Genomic DNA, 14,580 nt, shown 5'->3' with positions numbered 1-14,580 from the left:
TTCCTTTCTGGTCTTCTACAGTCCACAGTGTAGAGATTAAAAATGTTGTCGGAGATAAATATTGCCTTTTCCTTTGCGTGTCTTTTTTTCAAGAAGCGTGGGCAACAAGTTCCCAAACAGTGGCTACTCCGAGAGGTACCTGCATAGGATTCTTGTCTGTGGGTCTCCCTCCACCCCCTTCTGTCAGCTTCCCCAAGTAAGATTATAGGTAGTATTTATAAGATGTGATCAAAGTGTTAGGTACTTGGAGTACCTAATGTCTTATCTGCTTTTTCTGTGTTTTTAATTTTTTTATGCAGGAAGATGAACAGAACTAAACTGCCGTGACTCCTGATGGGCTGGATTTTGTCTTGGTGGGAGTTTTTGAAGATTCATGCAGTGAAAGAAGAAACAGCCAATGGCTTCAGAATCCATGGTCCCAGAGCAGGCAAAACAACATCTGATAAAGGGAAAAAGGCAGCAGCAGCAGCGGCAAACTAGGTCTTCCAACAGTGATGGTGAAGATGATATCTTTGTGTTTGAAGCAAATGAGGCGTGGAAGGATTTTCACAGTTCTCTTCTTCACTTCTTTGAAGCTGGAGAGCTCTGCGATGTTACACTGAAGGTGATATTGTCGACATCTGTTGCATTTAACAGTCTGAAGATTAAGCTATGAATGGGTGTGCTGTGAATTTGGGCAGGGATCTAGAAGCCAGAACAGCCATTGGGTCTGAGGCATCTCTAGATACGCTTGTGGGGTTTTTCTTCCTAACTTAGGAAGTTCACTACTGAAATGTAAACACTTAAGATTTCGACAGTCTGAGAGAGGAAGTATGTGACACTGACCTCACCAAACTTGCCTTCTAAGCAAGTTCCTAGAGTTGATCAGTGTATTACTGTGCAATTTCTGCTCCTTGTAGCCTGTTCATTCTCACACACTTTCATCCCCAATTTTATCTCTATTTTTGCATTCTGTGATGCCCTGCTAGATCTTTCCTGCCTAAAGAGCTTTCTGGAACAAATCTAACTTCTAGCATTCCTCAAACAAACCAACCAGACAACTATGTTCTGCAGCTGATCAGAGAATAAGGAGAAAGAGGACACCAGTTCTACAATTCTTGCACAGCATTGCTTTAATGCGTTCTCTGTAACAGGCTGTATATTACTTACATCCTGATCACAATAAATTTATATCTAGCATCCGTAACAGTGGCTGCCAGCACCTACAAACATCAAGTATTGTTTAAGACATCTTAATGGTACAAGATAGTTAGTTAAGAAGAAGAGGGTAAGCGTAGTTCCTGTGCCAAGAACAAATGGCAGATGCCTTTGGGAGAAATTGCTTGCCACTTTTACTATTACATATTAACAGGGAAGACCTTTGACAGATGTGTGTCCCTGGTGCCCTCCAGCAGGCATCCCATCACTTTTAAATGCTTGGTAGACAACGGAAATCTCTAAGAGGAAAAGGATTTCTCTCCCTTCTGTCCCTGTGGATAGCAGGAGTAAAATGAACAAGAACATTTTTCTGTTGTGCTTCACAGCAGATACTAGATTCTTTGATTGCCTGTCACGAGGCACTAGATGCAACAGCAGAATAGGTCCAGTGGCTCATAACAGTTAATGCTCACAGGACACTGAATGACAATATCAAAACTGCTCCAGACAACATGAGCACCATGAAACAGAACTTGACTGAGAGCTTATCATCAGGGTGTTTTACATCTGTCGTTTTAAAAGGTCTTTTAGGGAAGAACATTCATGTCAGAACTCTTAACCCTTTTCTTCCCTTTTCTTCACCTCATCCTTGCCTTTCTCCCTTTCCACCCACCCTTGCAAAAAGGGAAGAAGGTCTTATAAGCATAGTTAAACCTGTACTCCTGCTAGGGTAACTTAGATTGGAAAATATACTTGCCTATGGCTACAGTTTGATTTTCCCTAAGTTAGGCTTGTATTACTGTTCATTTGTACTATTTGCGTGAGGCTACTTTGGTAATGTACGAATACTGGATTGTGTTACTTGACTTGCAGTCCTCAAGTGGAGAATATAATCTATGGAGGCTAAATCAGCCTATGCACGTCTTACCATAAGGCTTCCTAAATCAGTGCTTTTCAGTGACTGGTTACTGTCTATTGAACTAGAATTTTCTGGAGGGCTTGTTTTTTCTTTCTGTAGTGCTCAAGCATTTCTCATGTTTTGAGAATAATTACTGCTATACTGAGCTTTCTGCTTTTGTGCATGACCTACGATAGCGAGCAGTTTTGTCACTGCTGTTGTCAGACCAATTATTGATTTAACTGCTGGCTCTCAAAATGTGATTTTTAATCTGTGATAGTTAGTAACTGGAGGAGAACTCTGACTTTGAAATACCAAGAACATGCTAGATCCTTAAGCAGATTTGAATAAAATACTGCAGCCACTTAATTCAAAAGAAAGATCTAATTAGAGAGTGGGATGATGGGCAGAATAAAAAATCTCTGAAGGTGTGAATGGCCTAGGAGCTTTTCCTGATAGAGCAGGTAGCATCTTTTTGCATCAGTACTATAGTTGGGAGTGCTGACACTGTTACAGTAAAGTAATAAATCATGGGCACACGCAGGGAGACTTCCTTTGCTCCAAGGAGTTAAAATGTGGATTTTCACTTACTGTACTTCTCCTGTTGTATGAACAGCTCCCTGTCAGAAGTAGTAGTGGCAGATGCATACCATCTGCTTTTCTCCTATTGGTCTGTTTTTTTGTTGTTCATTTAGTTGGTCGATGAATTATTCCTCCTGGAGTGATCTAATGAACTCACACTGAGCCATCCATCTTTTCCCCTCTTGTAATTGGTGTGTGTCAGGCAGGTTAAACTTGTGTTGATAATACACACTTTCAACAAGGGTAGAGCAATTGTATCCTTTATAATTCAATATCCTTTTTTTTTAATTGCAGAAGATGTCATTCAAGGCTGTCAGGGAAATTGCTGAACTCAGCCATCCCTTTATATTAGTGGAGACTACAGAATGATGAAGGCTGTAAGAAAGCACTGTTGTAACACGGCTAAGTGTTGGATTGGTCATTTACCTAAGTAATTCAATATTTATGCTGTCTTTTAATGTAATTGAATTCTGGAATTTTGTAAGTGAATACCTGTTTTGCACTTTCTGATGAGAGTTTTGAAAAATAACCTCTTCTTTATGGGGAGTACTATATCTTTTGTGGCTAAACAGCTTCTAAAATCTTGAACTGAAGTAACTGGTAACTTTTAATAACCCCTGCAATAGCTGTTATTACTGCAGTTTTACATGAATTTGCTTCTATAAACAGCATTATTAATTCTTTAACTGTAGTAAAAGTGCAGGGGTTTAAATTAAGTAGTCTAAAAATGTCTCTCTAAATTCCCACCCCCTTAAAATCTCTGAATTTGCATAAACCGAACAAATGGCTAGCAGTTTCTTCCTGTTTCCAACGTGGATCTAGAAGGTCCCTGAGGATGTTTCATTTAAAAAATAGGACATGACTCTTAAAGGAATGTCAAGGTTTAGGGCTGGGCTGGCCAGTAAATGAATGATTAATGCTCTCTATTAACCCCTCTCCCCTCTGCCAGAGGGTAAAGATAAAGAGAATAAGGGAGAGAGACTTATGGGTTGGAAAAGAAAACTAAGACAGGTTTAATGAAACAATAACAATAATATGGAAAAGTAATAATCTAAATAGGAAAAGAATGAAGTATATACAAATATACACAAAACCAATATTGAACCCTTTTCCCCACCCTCAATGATGATTATGTCACCAAAGACACTGTGGGGCACTGGAAAAGTCCCAGACCTCAGTCAGCAGTGGTGGGAGCTGGATTCAGGAACGCACGGATTGGGATCAAATGCGGATGAGCTGGCAGAGTCCATGGCAGAAGAAGAGAACTTGACCCTTGTGATCCCTCAGCTTTATATATGGGATGGAATACCTTGTTGGTCAGTTTTGGGTCATCTGTCCTGTTTGCTCCTCCCTGCAGGTGCGACACCTCACTTACAACACCTCAGCACAGCACCCGTGACGTGGCAGTGGCCTTGGTCTCCATACGAGCACGTATTAGCAAGACCTATATTTGCATTCCGTTCTAGTAGTAACTATCAACCCCAGGCCTGTCAGTCCAAGATGCCAACACTGGAAACACATGCCGTTAGTTTCAGAAAGTACAGTCACTTAGAAGAGACTAAACTGAAAAGGAAAATCACTGAATAGAGAATTATTTCTGTTTAGCTCAGACTGGGACAAGGAAAAAGAGCTTGGTGCTCTGATGCTATTGCCTCCTGGTGTTAAGGTCTTGTGCTGCTCTGGTGGCCAAGTTACAACTCTGGTCTGCTTGGGATGCATAGATCTAAAGTCAGAAGTACAGGGCAAATGCAGTAGCTCAATTAATATCCAAGTCTAGAATTTTAATTTCAGTTTACCTGTCCTTTCCTTTATAGCTGAAAGAAACTAACTGAAACGGATGTTTCAGTAAAAGATTATGATTTGGGTTTTTTTTCAGGTTGGTTCAAAGCTTATCTCCTGCCACAAACTGGTGCTAGCTTGTGTTATACCTTACTTCAGAGCCATGTTTCTCTCCGAAATGGCTGAAGCCAAGCAGACATTGATCGAGATCAAGGATTTTGATGGTGATACAATACAAGATCTAGTGAAATTTGTGTACTCCTCCCGGCTTACTCTGACGGTGGATAATGTCCAGCCTCTTCTGTACGCTGCTTGCATTCTTCAGGTGGAACTGGTAGCAAAGGCGTGCTGCGAATACATGAAGCTGCACTTCCATCCCTCCAACTGCCTGGCGGTCAGAGCGTTTGCAGAGAGTCACAACCGCATTGACTTGATGGAGATGGCCGATCAGTACGCTTGCGAACATTTTACTGAAGTGGTGGAGTGCGAAGACTTTGTGAGCGTGTCACCACAGCACCTCCATAAACTCCTGTCCTCCAGTGACCTGAATATTGAAAATGAAAAGCAAGTTTACAACGCTGCTATCAAGTGGTTACTAGCCAATCCACAGCATCATGCCACGTGGCTGGATGAAATACTTGCGCAGGTAGGGCAGACAGGGTCACTGGGTGCCTCACTCTTTAGGGGTTTAGTTCTATTATTAGCTGTTTGTACTTAGGTAGATTTCAAGATGAAAAATGTTCTTACCATTTGGTGCCTCACCTGCTAGTCACAGTTGTGAGCTGACAGTGGCATGTTAGATATCTTGAATATCAGGAAGAAGTCATATTCTCCAATTTCTGTAGAGAGAAGAATACTCACTTTATGCTCATGGCTGGGGGATGAGGAACCAACAAAAAGGCTGCACTTATGCTAGAGCAGAAACTTCTTAGATTTACACATAGTGAAGTGGAGAACATAAAAGCTCTCACTTCATGTGGTTCAATACTACTACAGCCTGAAACGCTTGCTTCCCTTGTTGGTAAGTATTTGTACTTAAAAAAGGAGAGCAAAGTGACAAGGATTCTTGTTACATGGCTTGGAAAGTAAAACTGCAGTGGAGATACCACATCAAGTTGTGCTGTGTCTAGAATGTTCTATATATTTAACAAAAGACTGAGATGTGTAACCTCTACGAGCAGTCTATGAAACATATGGTAGACCTTTTAATGCTCACTAGACTAGCACTGCTCCTTACTTGTAGGATCTGAAAGGAATTTGCAGTTTAATCCTTTAGACTTGATACAAGCCCTATTGTCGTGGTTTAAGCCCAGCAGGCAACTGAGCACCACTTGGCTGCTCTCTTACTCCTCCCACTGATGGGATGAGCAGGAGAAAATATAACCAAGGGCTTCTGGGTTGAGACAAGTTGAGGGAGGGATCACTCACCACTTAAGGTTATGGCAGAGAACAGACTCAACTTGGGGAAAAACAAAACAATTTCATTTGTTACCAGTAACATAAGAGTGGAATAATGAGATGTACAACCAGATCTTGAAAGTCAACACCTTCTCCCACCCTTCCCTTGTTCCTGGCCTCAGCTTTGCTCCCAGTTTTTTTACCTCCCCCCCCCAGCAGCACAGGAGGATGGGAATGGGGGCTGTGGTCAGTTTCACTGTTCCTGATGCCCCTTCCTCTTCAAGGTTAGGGAGCACTGCTCGCACGCTTCCTCTGCTTCCATTTGGTGTCCCTCCCATGGGAGACAGTCCTCCACGAACTTCTCCAACTTGAGCCTTCCCCCAGGCTGCACTTTCCGCACAAGCTGCTCCAGTGTGGGCTTCCCAGCTGCAGGATGCAGTCCTGCCCACAGACTGCTCCATCGCACACTTCCCATGGAGTCATGGCCTTCCTTGGGCGCAGCCACCTTCCTAGATGGACCTCTGCCCCACCGTTGAATCTCCATGGGCTGCAGGCAGGCCAGCCTGCCCTCTCATACAGCCCCTGCTCTGGTGCACCTCCTCCCCCTCTTTTCTTCAAGGACCTTGGTGTTTGTGCAGTTGTTTTTCTCACATCCCACTCTTCTCTCTGCTGCAGGCTTCTTATGCTGTTTCTTGAAGAGTTCCCAGCTCTCTTGGGCTGGATCTGCAGCGGGGCTTGAGCTTAGGCTCGACCAGCTTGGGGCCTGGGGGGCAGGCCATGTGCAGCACCCCTCTTAAATATATAATTTGCAGAGGCGCTGACTGGCTTGGCCTTGGTCAGAGGCGGGTCTGAATTGGAGCCAGGGAAACTCGTAGCAGCTTCTTACAGGAGCTATCTCTGTAGGAGAGAAGCAAGGAAAAAGTAAACCACTTCTGTAAATATGGGTTACTACTTGCCAAAGTACATGGATCCATCAGTTGATTTGGACATTATTGCTAGCAGAAAACAGGACTGGGCTTCTTGACAGTTATTATCCACATCATAATCAGCCTTATGGGTTTCACTGTTTTAGTGAGATTTTTAATTTGTCAGCCTTGAGTTCTGACCACATCACTAACCTCACGAGTCTGTTAGTAGGGCTACAGTGGTGCTTTTAATCAGCCTAAGAGAACCCAGGGCCAGAGTAAAGGAAGAAATGGGACTGAAAGCAAGTGGGTAAGGAAAAACTGTTAGAGACACTTGCTTACTTCAAGACAGGGCCGCTTATCAACCATATAACAGTGCCATCCTGCTGCTCTGAGAAGCACCAGCTTCTGGACTTCTTCACCATTAGTGGTTTACTTCAGTTCCTCCCCTGCTAACACCTGTTGGATCTTTGCACCTTTGTTTTGTCACCCCAATCTGATTGTACTTCATGTTCCTCACTGTCTCTCACAAGGACAAATGAAACATTTGCAGAAATAAATGACTGAAGAGGGAGGATATTTCAAGGCAGCCTTGGAGAGGCTGTCCATGGTGATTGCTCTGGGCAGTGACAGCCAGTAGCAGGGTAGCATCACCCAGCAAGACCCTCCCATTCTTCAGCCTGGTCACCAGCTCTTCTGAGGAACCACAGGAAGGATTTAGGGAAGGAAACAATTGGCTCTCAACATTTTATTTTCTTTTGTTTTGTTTTGTTTAATTTTAATTTTATTTTAATTTTTTAAAATCTTGTAGTCTGTCAAGTCTACGCTAGAGAAAGGTGTTACTGCACTAGGAATACCTCCTTAATAGACACTTAGTTCATGTTGGCAGTGCTTCCTTTCTGACTGGCCAAAGAAGGCCATCCTGGTAAAGTCACAGATACTGCCTGCATTGTGCTGGGCAGGCACAGTTGCAGTACGTGCAGCAGCGCTTCTTCCTCTGCTCAGCCTGGGCCAAGGGACAATTTTCCACTGCTGCTTAAATGCAAATAGTAGTAGCAAATGTTTGCCACTAAAAAGAACTGTTCCTATCAGTTATTCTGGGGAAAAACTATGAAAGCCGCTCTTTTAGTGAAGAGTCTGAGGCTGAAGCTGCCATCTGTTGTGCGTTCGTCAGTGTAAATGGTGAGACTCGGCCAGTTCAGCCAGTTATTCCAACTGTGTTCATTTCTGTCAGGTACGGCTGCCTCTCTTGCCCGTATGTTTCCTTATGGGTGTTGTGGCAAAGGAAGAGATTGTCAAGCAGAATCTAAAATGTAGGGATTTGCTGGATGAAGCAAGAAACTACCACCTTCACCTGAGCAGCAGGGCAGTGCCAGACTTTGAGTACTCCATTCGCACAACACCAAGGAAGCAGACTGCTGGTAATTAAATGTGTGTCTGATTATCCAGTATGGAGTGGTGTGGAGGAAAAGCGGCGCAGCTGTGCAGGGTTAGATAGCTTGGTATAAATGGGTGTTAACGAATTAATGCAAAATGGGAAAAGCCATTGTGTACCTCTCTGGTAATTAGGTATGTGCTGCATTTTCCTAGCAGAACTTTAGCAGTCATTTTATTTCCGTAAAGCATTATTTATCCTGATCAGCTCTATCTGTATTAAAGCTGGAATGGTTAAGTATGTTACATGCAGGCAGTATGCTCAAAGCTATACAGAAAACAGTGGACACTTACCTTTTGGTGCCAGAAGGTTGAGCTAACTTTTAAACTCTGGCTAACCTACACCAAAAGTGAGTCATGAATATTTACTGCAAATCCCAATTTTTATGTTGTTATATTTAACAAACAATCTGTTTGTGTCCCTAAGCAAAATCACAAAAAGCATATTTAAAATACACATTATTTTTGCAAGAGCATAGATGGTTCATTGGCTTAACAGCATGCCAGGCAAATGTCAAAATCCAACATCCAGTATGCAGGGCAGTGACTATGAATTGTGACTTCACCTGAACTACATAATTTGCAGTCCACTCTGCTATGCAGCTTTATCCCCCATCTTCCTGCTAGTTTTCTGGAAACCTGTTTTGTCTTCTTCAGGTGTGCTGTTCTGTGTTGGTGGTAGAGGTGGATCGGGTGACCCGTTTCGCAGCATTGAATGTTACTCTATCAGTAGGAACAACTGGTTCTTTGGCCCTGAAATGAACAGCAGGAGAAGGCACGTGGGTGTGATCTCTGTAGGAGGTCAGTAATGACCCTATTCAAAAGGCACTTGTTTGCTCCTTTTGCTGGAATCGGTACTTCTTACTAAATAAATCTCTCTTGCAATGGCTTAACTGTTGGATGTTCTTAAGTTTAGTGAAGCTTCTTCCCCATGAAGGGGTTTTTGATTCTGAAACAATCTGAGAGCATGCTTACTGAAAATACATTACTGCAAACTGTATAGCCTGTTGCCTTAATAGGTGACATAATTTTTTTAAAATCCATTTATAAAGAAGTGGCCTTACATAGCAGTGACCCAGAATTTGCTAGTACTCATGCTAGCTCTCTTCATACTTAAATCCATACAGGCAAGTCACTAAGGCCATAACTCTTCCAAGAGCAGACGTACCTTTATTTATGGGTCTCTGTCTTCTGAAACCAGGGCCATGCCGCCCAAAGCAGCTTAGCACCCATGATGCAGCTTTTCCTTGTACACGATATCCCCTGTCTTGTTGCAGAACAGAGATGTTTTTTCACCTCGTAGAAAGTCTAGAGAGATTGATACAAATGTCCAAAACTGATCTGGATCTGCAGTACTCAAGTTATGGGAAGATTTATTGTCTGTATTGTCATATCTCAAGCTCTGTATATAAGTCCACATTAGAACAGATCTCTGGTTGAGTACAGCATGTAAAAAACATAAAGTCCTTACTTATATTGAAAGCCTTTGAAAACTCTTAACCTTTATTTGAGTTTGGTTTTTTTTTCCCCACATAGGCAGGGATGTTACATAAATGAAAACGGAAATGTTGCCAAGCTGGCTCTGTATCAAACGCTGTGTGTATGTTTCAGGTAAAGTCTATGCAGTAGGGGGACATGATGGAAATGAACACTTGGGAAGCATGGAAGTATTTGATCCTCTCACTAACAAGTGGATGATGAAGGCATCAATGAACACAAAGAGGTATGCATCCCATGATCCAAAATGTAAGTCTTAGTCTGTCCTGCCTTTATTTGGGTTTCTAAGCTCTGCTATTTTTAGGATTTTTTTTCCTATTCTGGGGCTTGAATGCTATCAGACACGTTTATTTACCAGCTATAAAGCAAACACAAATCTACATCACATACTTGCACAAACACAAACTTGTGCCTAACATACTGTAAGTATTTCAGTGCAAAACTGCATAATCCTTTGCTCTAGGGATAGGCCGTGGCTGGTATCATTGCTCATGTTTGCGCTTTGGCTTTCTTTTGCTGCCCTATTATGCTTTTCTTTTTTTGGGGGGGCCTGGCTTCTGGAGCAGAGGACTCTTCAACTCCAGCTGTGCTTCCATTCTGATATCTAGGGCCTTTCTGCTATGCCTATAAAGAACTTGAAACTCATTTACTGGTTCGGTGGGGTTTTTTGCTCTTTTTAAGAACATGCAAGATAACTGCCAGCAGAACTTATGCCCAGGAAACAAGCCACAAAAGGCCAGAGACACTGAGAATCGGATTGTGGATCTTTCTTGTCTTATGATTCTTTTAAAGAGCTACTGGACTCGCAGATCTGTAATTTTTTTGTTTCTGCTCTCATTTAAATCAACTTCCTTAATTCTATATTCTGTTTTGTTATTTGTTGTTTCTAAAAGTCTCATGTACAGGTAAGAGTAAAATACTGAGGACAACCAAGTCCTAAAGCTATTTGTGTCTGTGACCCAATCAAAGTAGAAGACCCAGACTCCTATAAATGGTTTCTTGCTCCTCTTCCTCCCTTCTGCCACCCCCCGCAGCTTATTCTCGCCAAACATCAGCCCTGGATTTCTGTGGCATTTCTTACCTGATCAGTACTTTGATAAATGAAAGGGCTGTTGTGCCTTGGCTATGCTCCACTCCTGTTCATGGAGGTGTTGTTGGAGAAAAAACTGCCACCTGTTTGTGGTGTGGACTGTGTTATCTGCTGAGGCAATTTGAAATTTGTTCTGTAGAACATTTGTTCTGTAGAAGGACTGTGCCTCCCTCGCTCCTGTCTCTGCAAACCTGCCCTCAGTGTCATGAGCCAAGAATGCTCCCAGTGAAATGGTAAACCGCCTGTCTCAGTAGTTAAAAGCAGAAACTTAACACTTACATTCTAGACCATACTTTACACCAAGTTCTTTAATGACATTACTTCTAATTTTGTAGTACCAATTGTACTCTCGTATTGGTAGATTTAGTAGAAAAAAAAATCTGACAACTATTTCAACACAGACAATGAAAAAGAAGAGAACGGAAGAAATTCCAATTAAATATTGCTAAAGTTCAGTCATCTAATATCCAACACAAGTTTGCCTTTTAATGTGTATTAATATCACCCCAAAAAAATTAATTCTCAAACTGTAGCAGCAGCTATACCAATAAAGTTAAAGCCAGCAGGTTTTTGGTTCTCCATCAGGTTCAATAAAACAAGAAAAGAGGTGTAAAGTTGAGTACCAAGGTACAGATATCAAATAACTAAGACAACCTTCTATATCCACGCATCTTAGTAGAGGACTGAAGCTTTAGGTGACATTCAGTCAAAACAGTATTCCATGTCCTCCCTCCCTGTTATGTTTGGTTTTTGGTTTGTTGGGGTTTTGTTTGTTTGTTTTAAACAGGAGCTTTGTCTTTTTGCAGTCTGAAAATGCTTCTCTAGCTGCACCAGTCCTGTTCAAGGCTCACACCTTTACATACAGGTGCCTGGGAAGGCTGAGGTGAAGTTAAGATAAAACTCTAGAGCCCCTCTAATGGGAGGCAAACATACAAAAGACTTCCAGGATAATGCTGCAAGTCTGACACTGGTATGCAGAGGGTCAGCCACATCGGTTAGTCATTATTTATTATAAACATCACTATTATTTATTATAAACATCACTTGTTCAATTACTTTTTTCCCCATAGTCTGAAACAGGTGCGTCAGTTAACACTGCACTTGATGTGACTGTCCCATTCCCTTTCCTTAAAGCTTTGCACTGAGATACTGATCCTGTGGTTTTCTTAGGAGAGGAATCGCTCTTGCCTCCCTTGGTGGCCCCATTTATGCAATAGGGGGTTTAGATGACAACACTTGCTTCAGCGATGTGGAGAGATACGACACGGAGTCTGACCGATGGAGCGCAGTCGCCCCAATGAACACTCCCAGGGGAGGAGTCGGCTCTGTTGCCCTCATGGTAAGTGACTGTCTCCTCCCGAGTCAGGGCCAATTGGGGAATCGGCCTCTGGGGCTGCTTTTCAACTACACCTTACAAAGCAGAACATACGATTTTAAACAAAAAGCCGCTGGTGCGTCTGAGCACCTCCGGTCAGCAAAATCCTGTGGAAGTGTGCAAAAGGTGGGGATATTTAGGATAATACTTGTATCAAATTGAATTGCGTTGCCTATTGCAACAGTATTTGAGGTACTGTGAGCAAGTACCAGGACGCTTCTAACAACATCAGGCTAATACATTACATCTCATGCAGAAGACCCTGGTTTGTCATGGGTACTATGTTTAAAAGTACTGGATGCATCTGCACTTTAATCCCCCTGTTGCCATGTATATGCTGCAAAATACCTGCAACACCATGTAACTTTTTCAATTCTTTAATTGGAAAACAGCATTTACAAGTTGTTAGATAATTAACTCTGCTGTTGGAATTCTTAAATAAAAGAAATAATTAGGATTGTATGAATATAGCGTGTTTTCCTATAATTTTAAGACTGCTTATGAAAAGCTGAGTAAATACATATACATTGCAAATAATCGTTCCCTTTCTAGAACCATGTTTATGCTGTGGGTGGCAATGACGGCGTAGCATCTCTTTCCAGTGTGGAGAAATACGATCCCCATTTGGATAAGTGGATAGAGGTGAAAGAGATGGGTCAGCGACGAGCTGGCAATGGTGTCAGCGAGCTCCACGGCTGCTTGTATGTTGTCGGTGAGTAGCCTGTGGCATTTTGTAGTGCTGCTTCTGCCAAGTACTTGCACTTGGAAGAAGCTGCTGTTGCTAGAGGAGCTGGGGAACCGGATAGACCTGACCTGCACTTGGTGTTCTTGGGCAGGAGAAGAAAGTGAGCGCAACCAGGATAAAATTCTAGAGCCTTAAATGAAGGTATAGTAGTGAGAAAGTAAAAAGCAGTTCCTAACCCACATTTCAAGAGGTCTGTACTGTTCTGGACAATATATCTATATAGAAAATCCTCCCGAGACTCACTAATCTTGAGTTTCCTTTTAGGAACTTAAGTTCACACACTTTTAAAGCACTGTAGTTCTATTTGAAAATACTGCAAGAGCTTGTTTTCCTTGAGCCAAAATAAGATCAAGACCATCCTTTTACTGGTCTTTATTTTTTTTCTATTCCAAATCAGAAACTGTTTCATTACGTGCAAGATGAATTCAAGGAGAAAAATAATATAAATAATTCTCCTTGCAATGCGAGTTGAAGAAACCTGTCACTCTTGGTGATGCTTGTATGGCGACAAGAGGGAGAGATGTTAGATTAATTTTTAGGAGCTTGTAAAAGTCATGTAAAGAAATAGAGCTGGACCATAGCCCACTGAATGCTGAGAACAGCCTGATAATGCCAGTCTTGGATATCTCCAGCCCTGGAAGTGGCTAAAAACTGATAATATGATGATTCTTTGCAGGTGGCTTTGATGACAACTCTCCACTGAGCTCAGTGGAGCGGTTTGACCCACGCAGTAACAGATGGGAATACGTAGCAGAGCTTACAACTCCAAGGGGTGGCGTTGGCATAGCGACACTGATGGGTAAAATTTTTGCAGTTGGAGGTCATAATGGCAACGCATACCTGAATACAGTGGAAGCATTTGATCCCATAGTAAATAGGTAATTTAAAATTTTTTATTTGGCTTAATAGGACAATGCTATCTGCCTATATGTAAACACAACATAACAGAAATAGCATGCAGCAGGAGTCTATCTGTTGTTTCCTGGTAATAATTGAGTAATACCCATGTCTAGTGATGCAGGGATGCTGCTTACACCACTTGGTGGTTCTTGTAAACATTTAAGCACCTTCTCTTCTCCATCCCTTGTCATCTTCCCTTCATTCAATAAGAATCTACGCTCTTCTGGTTGTTACAATCTGATTTTGCACTAAATTTACTGGAGAAATAATAAATTAGCGGGGTGTGTTTTTGTGCAAACAGCTAGGTTGTATAATAGAATTCCGAACACAGAAAAGTAGTACTTTCAATTTGCTCAGAAAGGGCAGGAACTTACTTTCCTTTTTCCCCCCTCTGCCATCTTCTTTAGGTGGGAACTTGTTGGCTCTGTGTCACACTGCAGGGCAGGGGCAGGTGTGTCTGTGTGCTCTTGTCTCAGCAGCCAGATCCGGGACGTGGGCCAAGGATCCAGCAATGTTGTTGACTGCATGTGAACTCTGCTGCCTCCTCCAAATTCCAGAGGAATGATAGCGTGGGGGCACTGCAGAGCTTTTAAACACTGTGTTTTGTGTGTTAGGTTAATAAATAAAACCAGTACATTTTCTTTGTGAAAATGTTACCTTCTACAAGTATAAAGCTTTTGGTGGCTTTGTGACAATAGCGATACAGAAAAGCCTATGAAAGCAAGGAGTAAAAGTGTGACTGACAGGAGAAAACCTGCCAAGAGCTGCAGTCATCCCATTTTTGAGAAGTTATAATTTGAGAATCATTTGAGGCAGCTGTTGCTGGGACTTATTGCTGAA

General features: G+C 42.2%; 1 protein-coding gene across 3 annotated transcripts; it reads left to right on the top strand.

The window, feature by feature from the left end:
- The first annotated feature begins 295 nt into the window (after nt 1–295).
- On the top strand, nt 296–14,271 carry KLHL8 (kelch-like family member 8). Of its 3 annotated transcripts, none has more exons than XM_010188684.1 (9): nt 296–604; nt 4,494–5,042; nt 7,934–8,120; nt 8,791–8,934; nt 9,745–9,856; nt 11,891–12,059; nt 12,648–12,807; nt 13,517–13,718; nt 14,148–14,271. In XM_010188684.1, exons 1-9 carry the CDS (start codon nt 398–400, stop codon nt 14,269–14,271), a joined length of 1,854 nt encoding a protein of 617 aa, XP_010186986.1. In that variant the 5' UTR covers nt 296–397. The 3 variants fall into 3 exon arrangements, with proteins under 3 accessions (XP_010186986.1, XP_010187057.1, XP_010187130.1); XM_010188755.1 differs by having other exon boundaries at nt 398–604; nt 4,722–5,042; XM_010188828.1 differs by lacking the exon at nt 4,494–5,042 and having other exon boundaries at nt 398–604.
- Nucleotides 14,272–14,580: the final 309 nt, after the last annotated feature.

This window comes from Mesitornis unicolor, unplaced genomic scaffold, assembly GCF_000695765.1.
Source record: "Mesitornis unicolor isolate BGI_N332 unplaced genomic scaffold, ASM69576v1 scaffold12350, whole genome shotgun sequence".
In the NCBI taxonomy this organism is placed as follows: domain Eukaryota; kingdom Metazoa; phylum Chordata; class Aves; order Mesitornithiformes; family Mesitornithidae; genus Mesitornis; species Mesitornis unicolor.
This window is presented reverse-complemented; position numbering and strand designations above follow the sequence as displayed.

What these genes read in the sequence shown, in the direction of transcription:
- KLHL8 (XM_010188684.1), top strand. Translation starts at nt 398, where the DNA reads ATGGCTTCAGAATCCATGGTCCCAGAGCAGGCAAAACAACATCTGATA. An exon ending in TCTGCGATGTTACACTGAAG is followed by an intron (nt 605 to 4,493) that starts GTGATATTGTCG and finishes GTTTTTTTTCAG; the next exon opens with GTTGGTTCAAAGCTTATCTC. An exon ending in TGGATGAAATACTTGCGCAG is followed by an intron (nt 5,043 to 7,933) that starts GTAGGGCAGACA and finishes CATTTCTGTCAG; the next exon opens with GTACGGCTGCCTCTCTTGCC.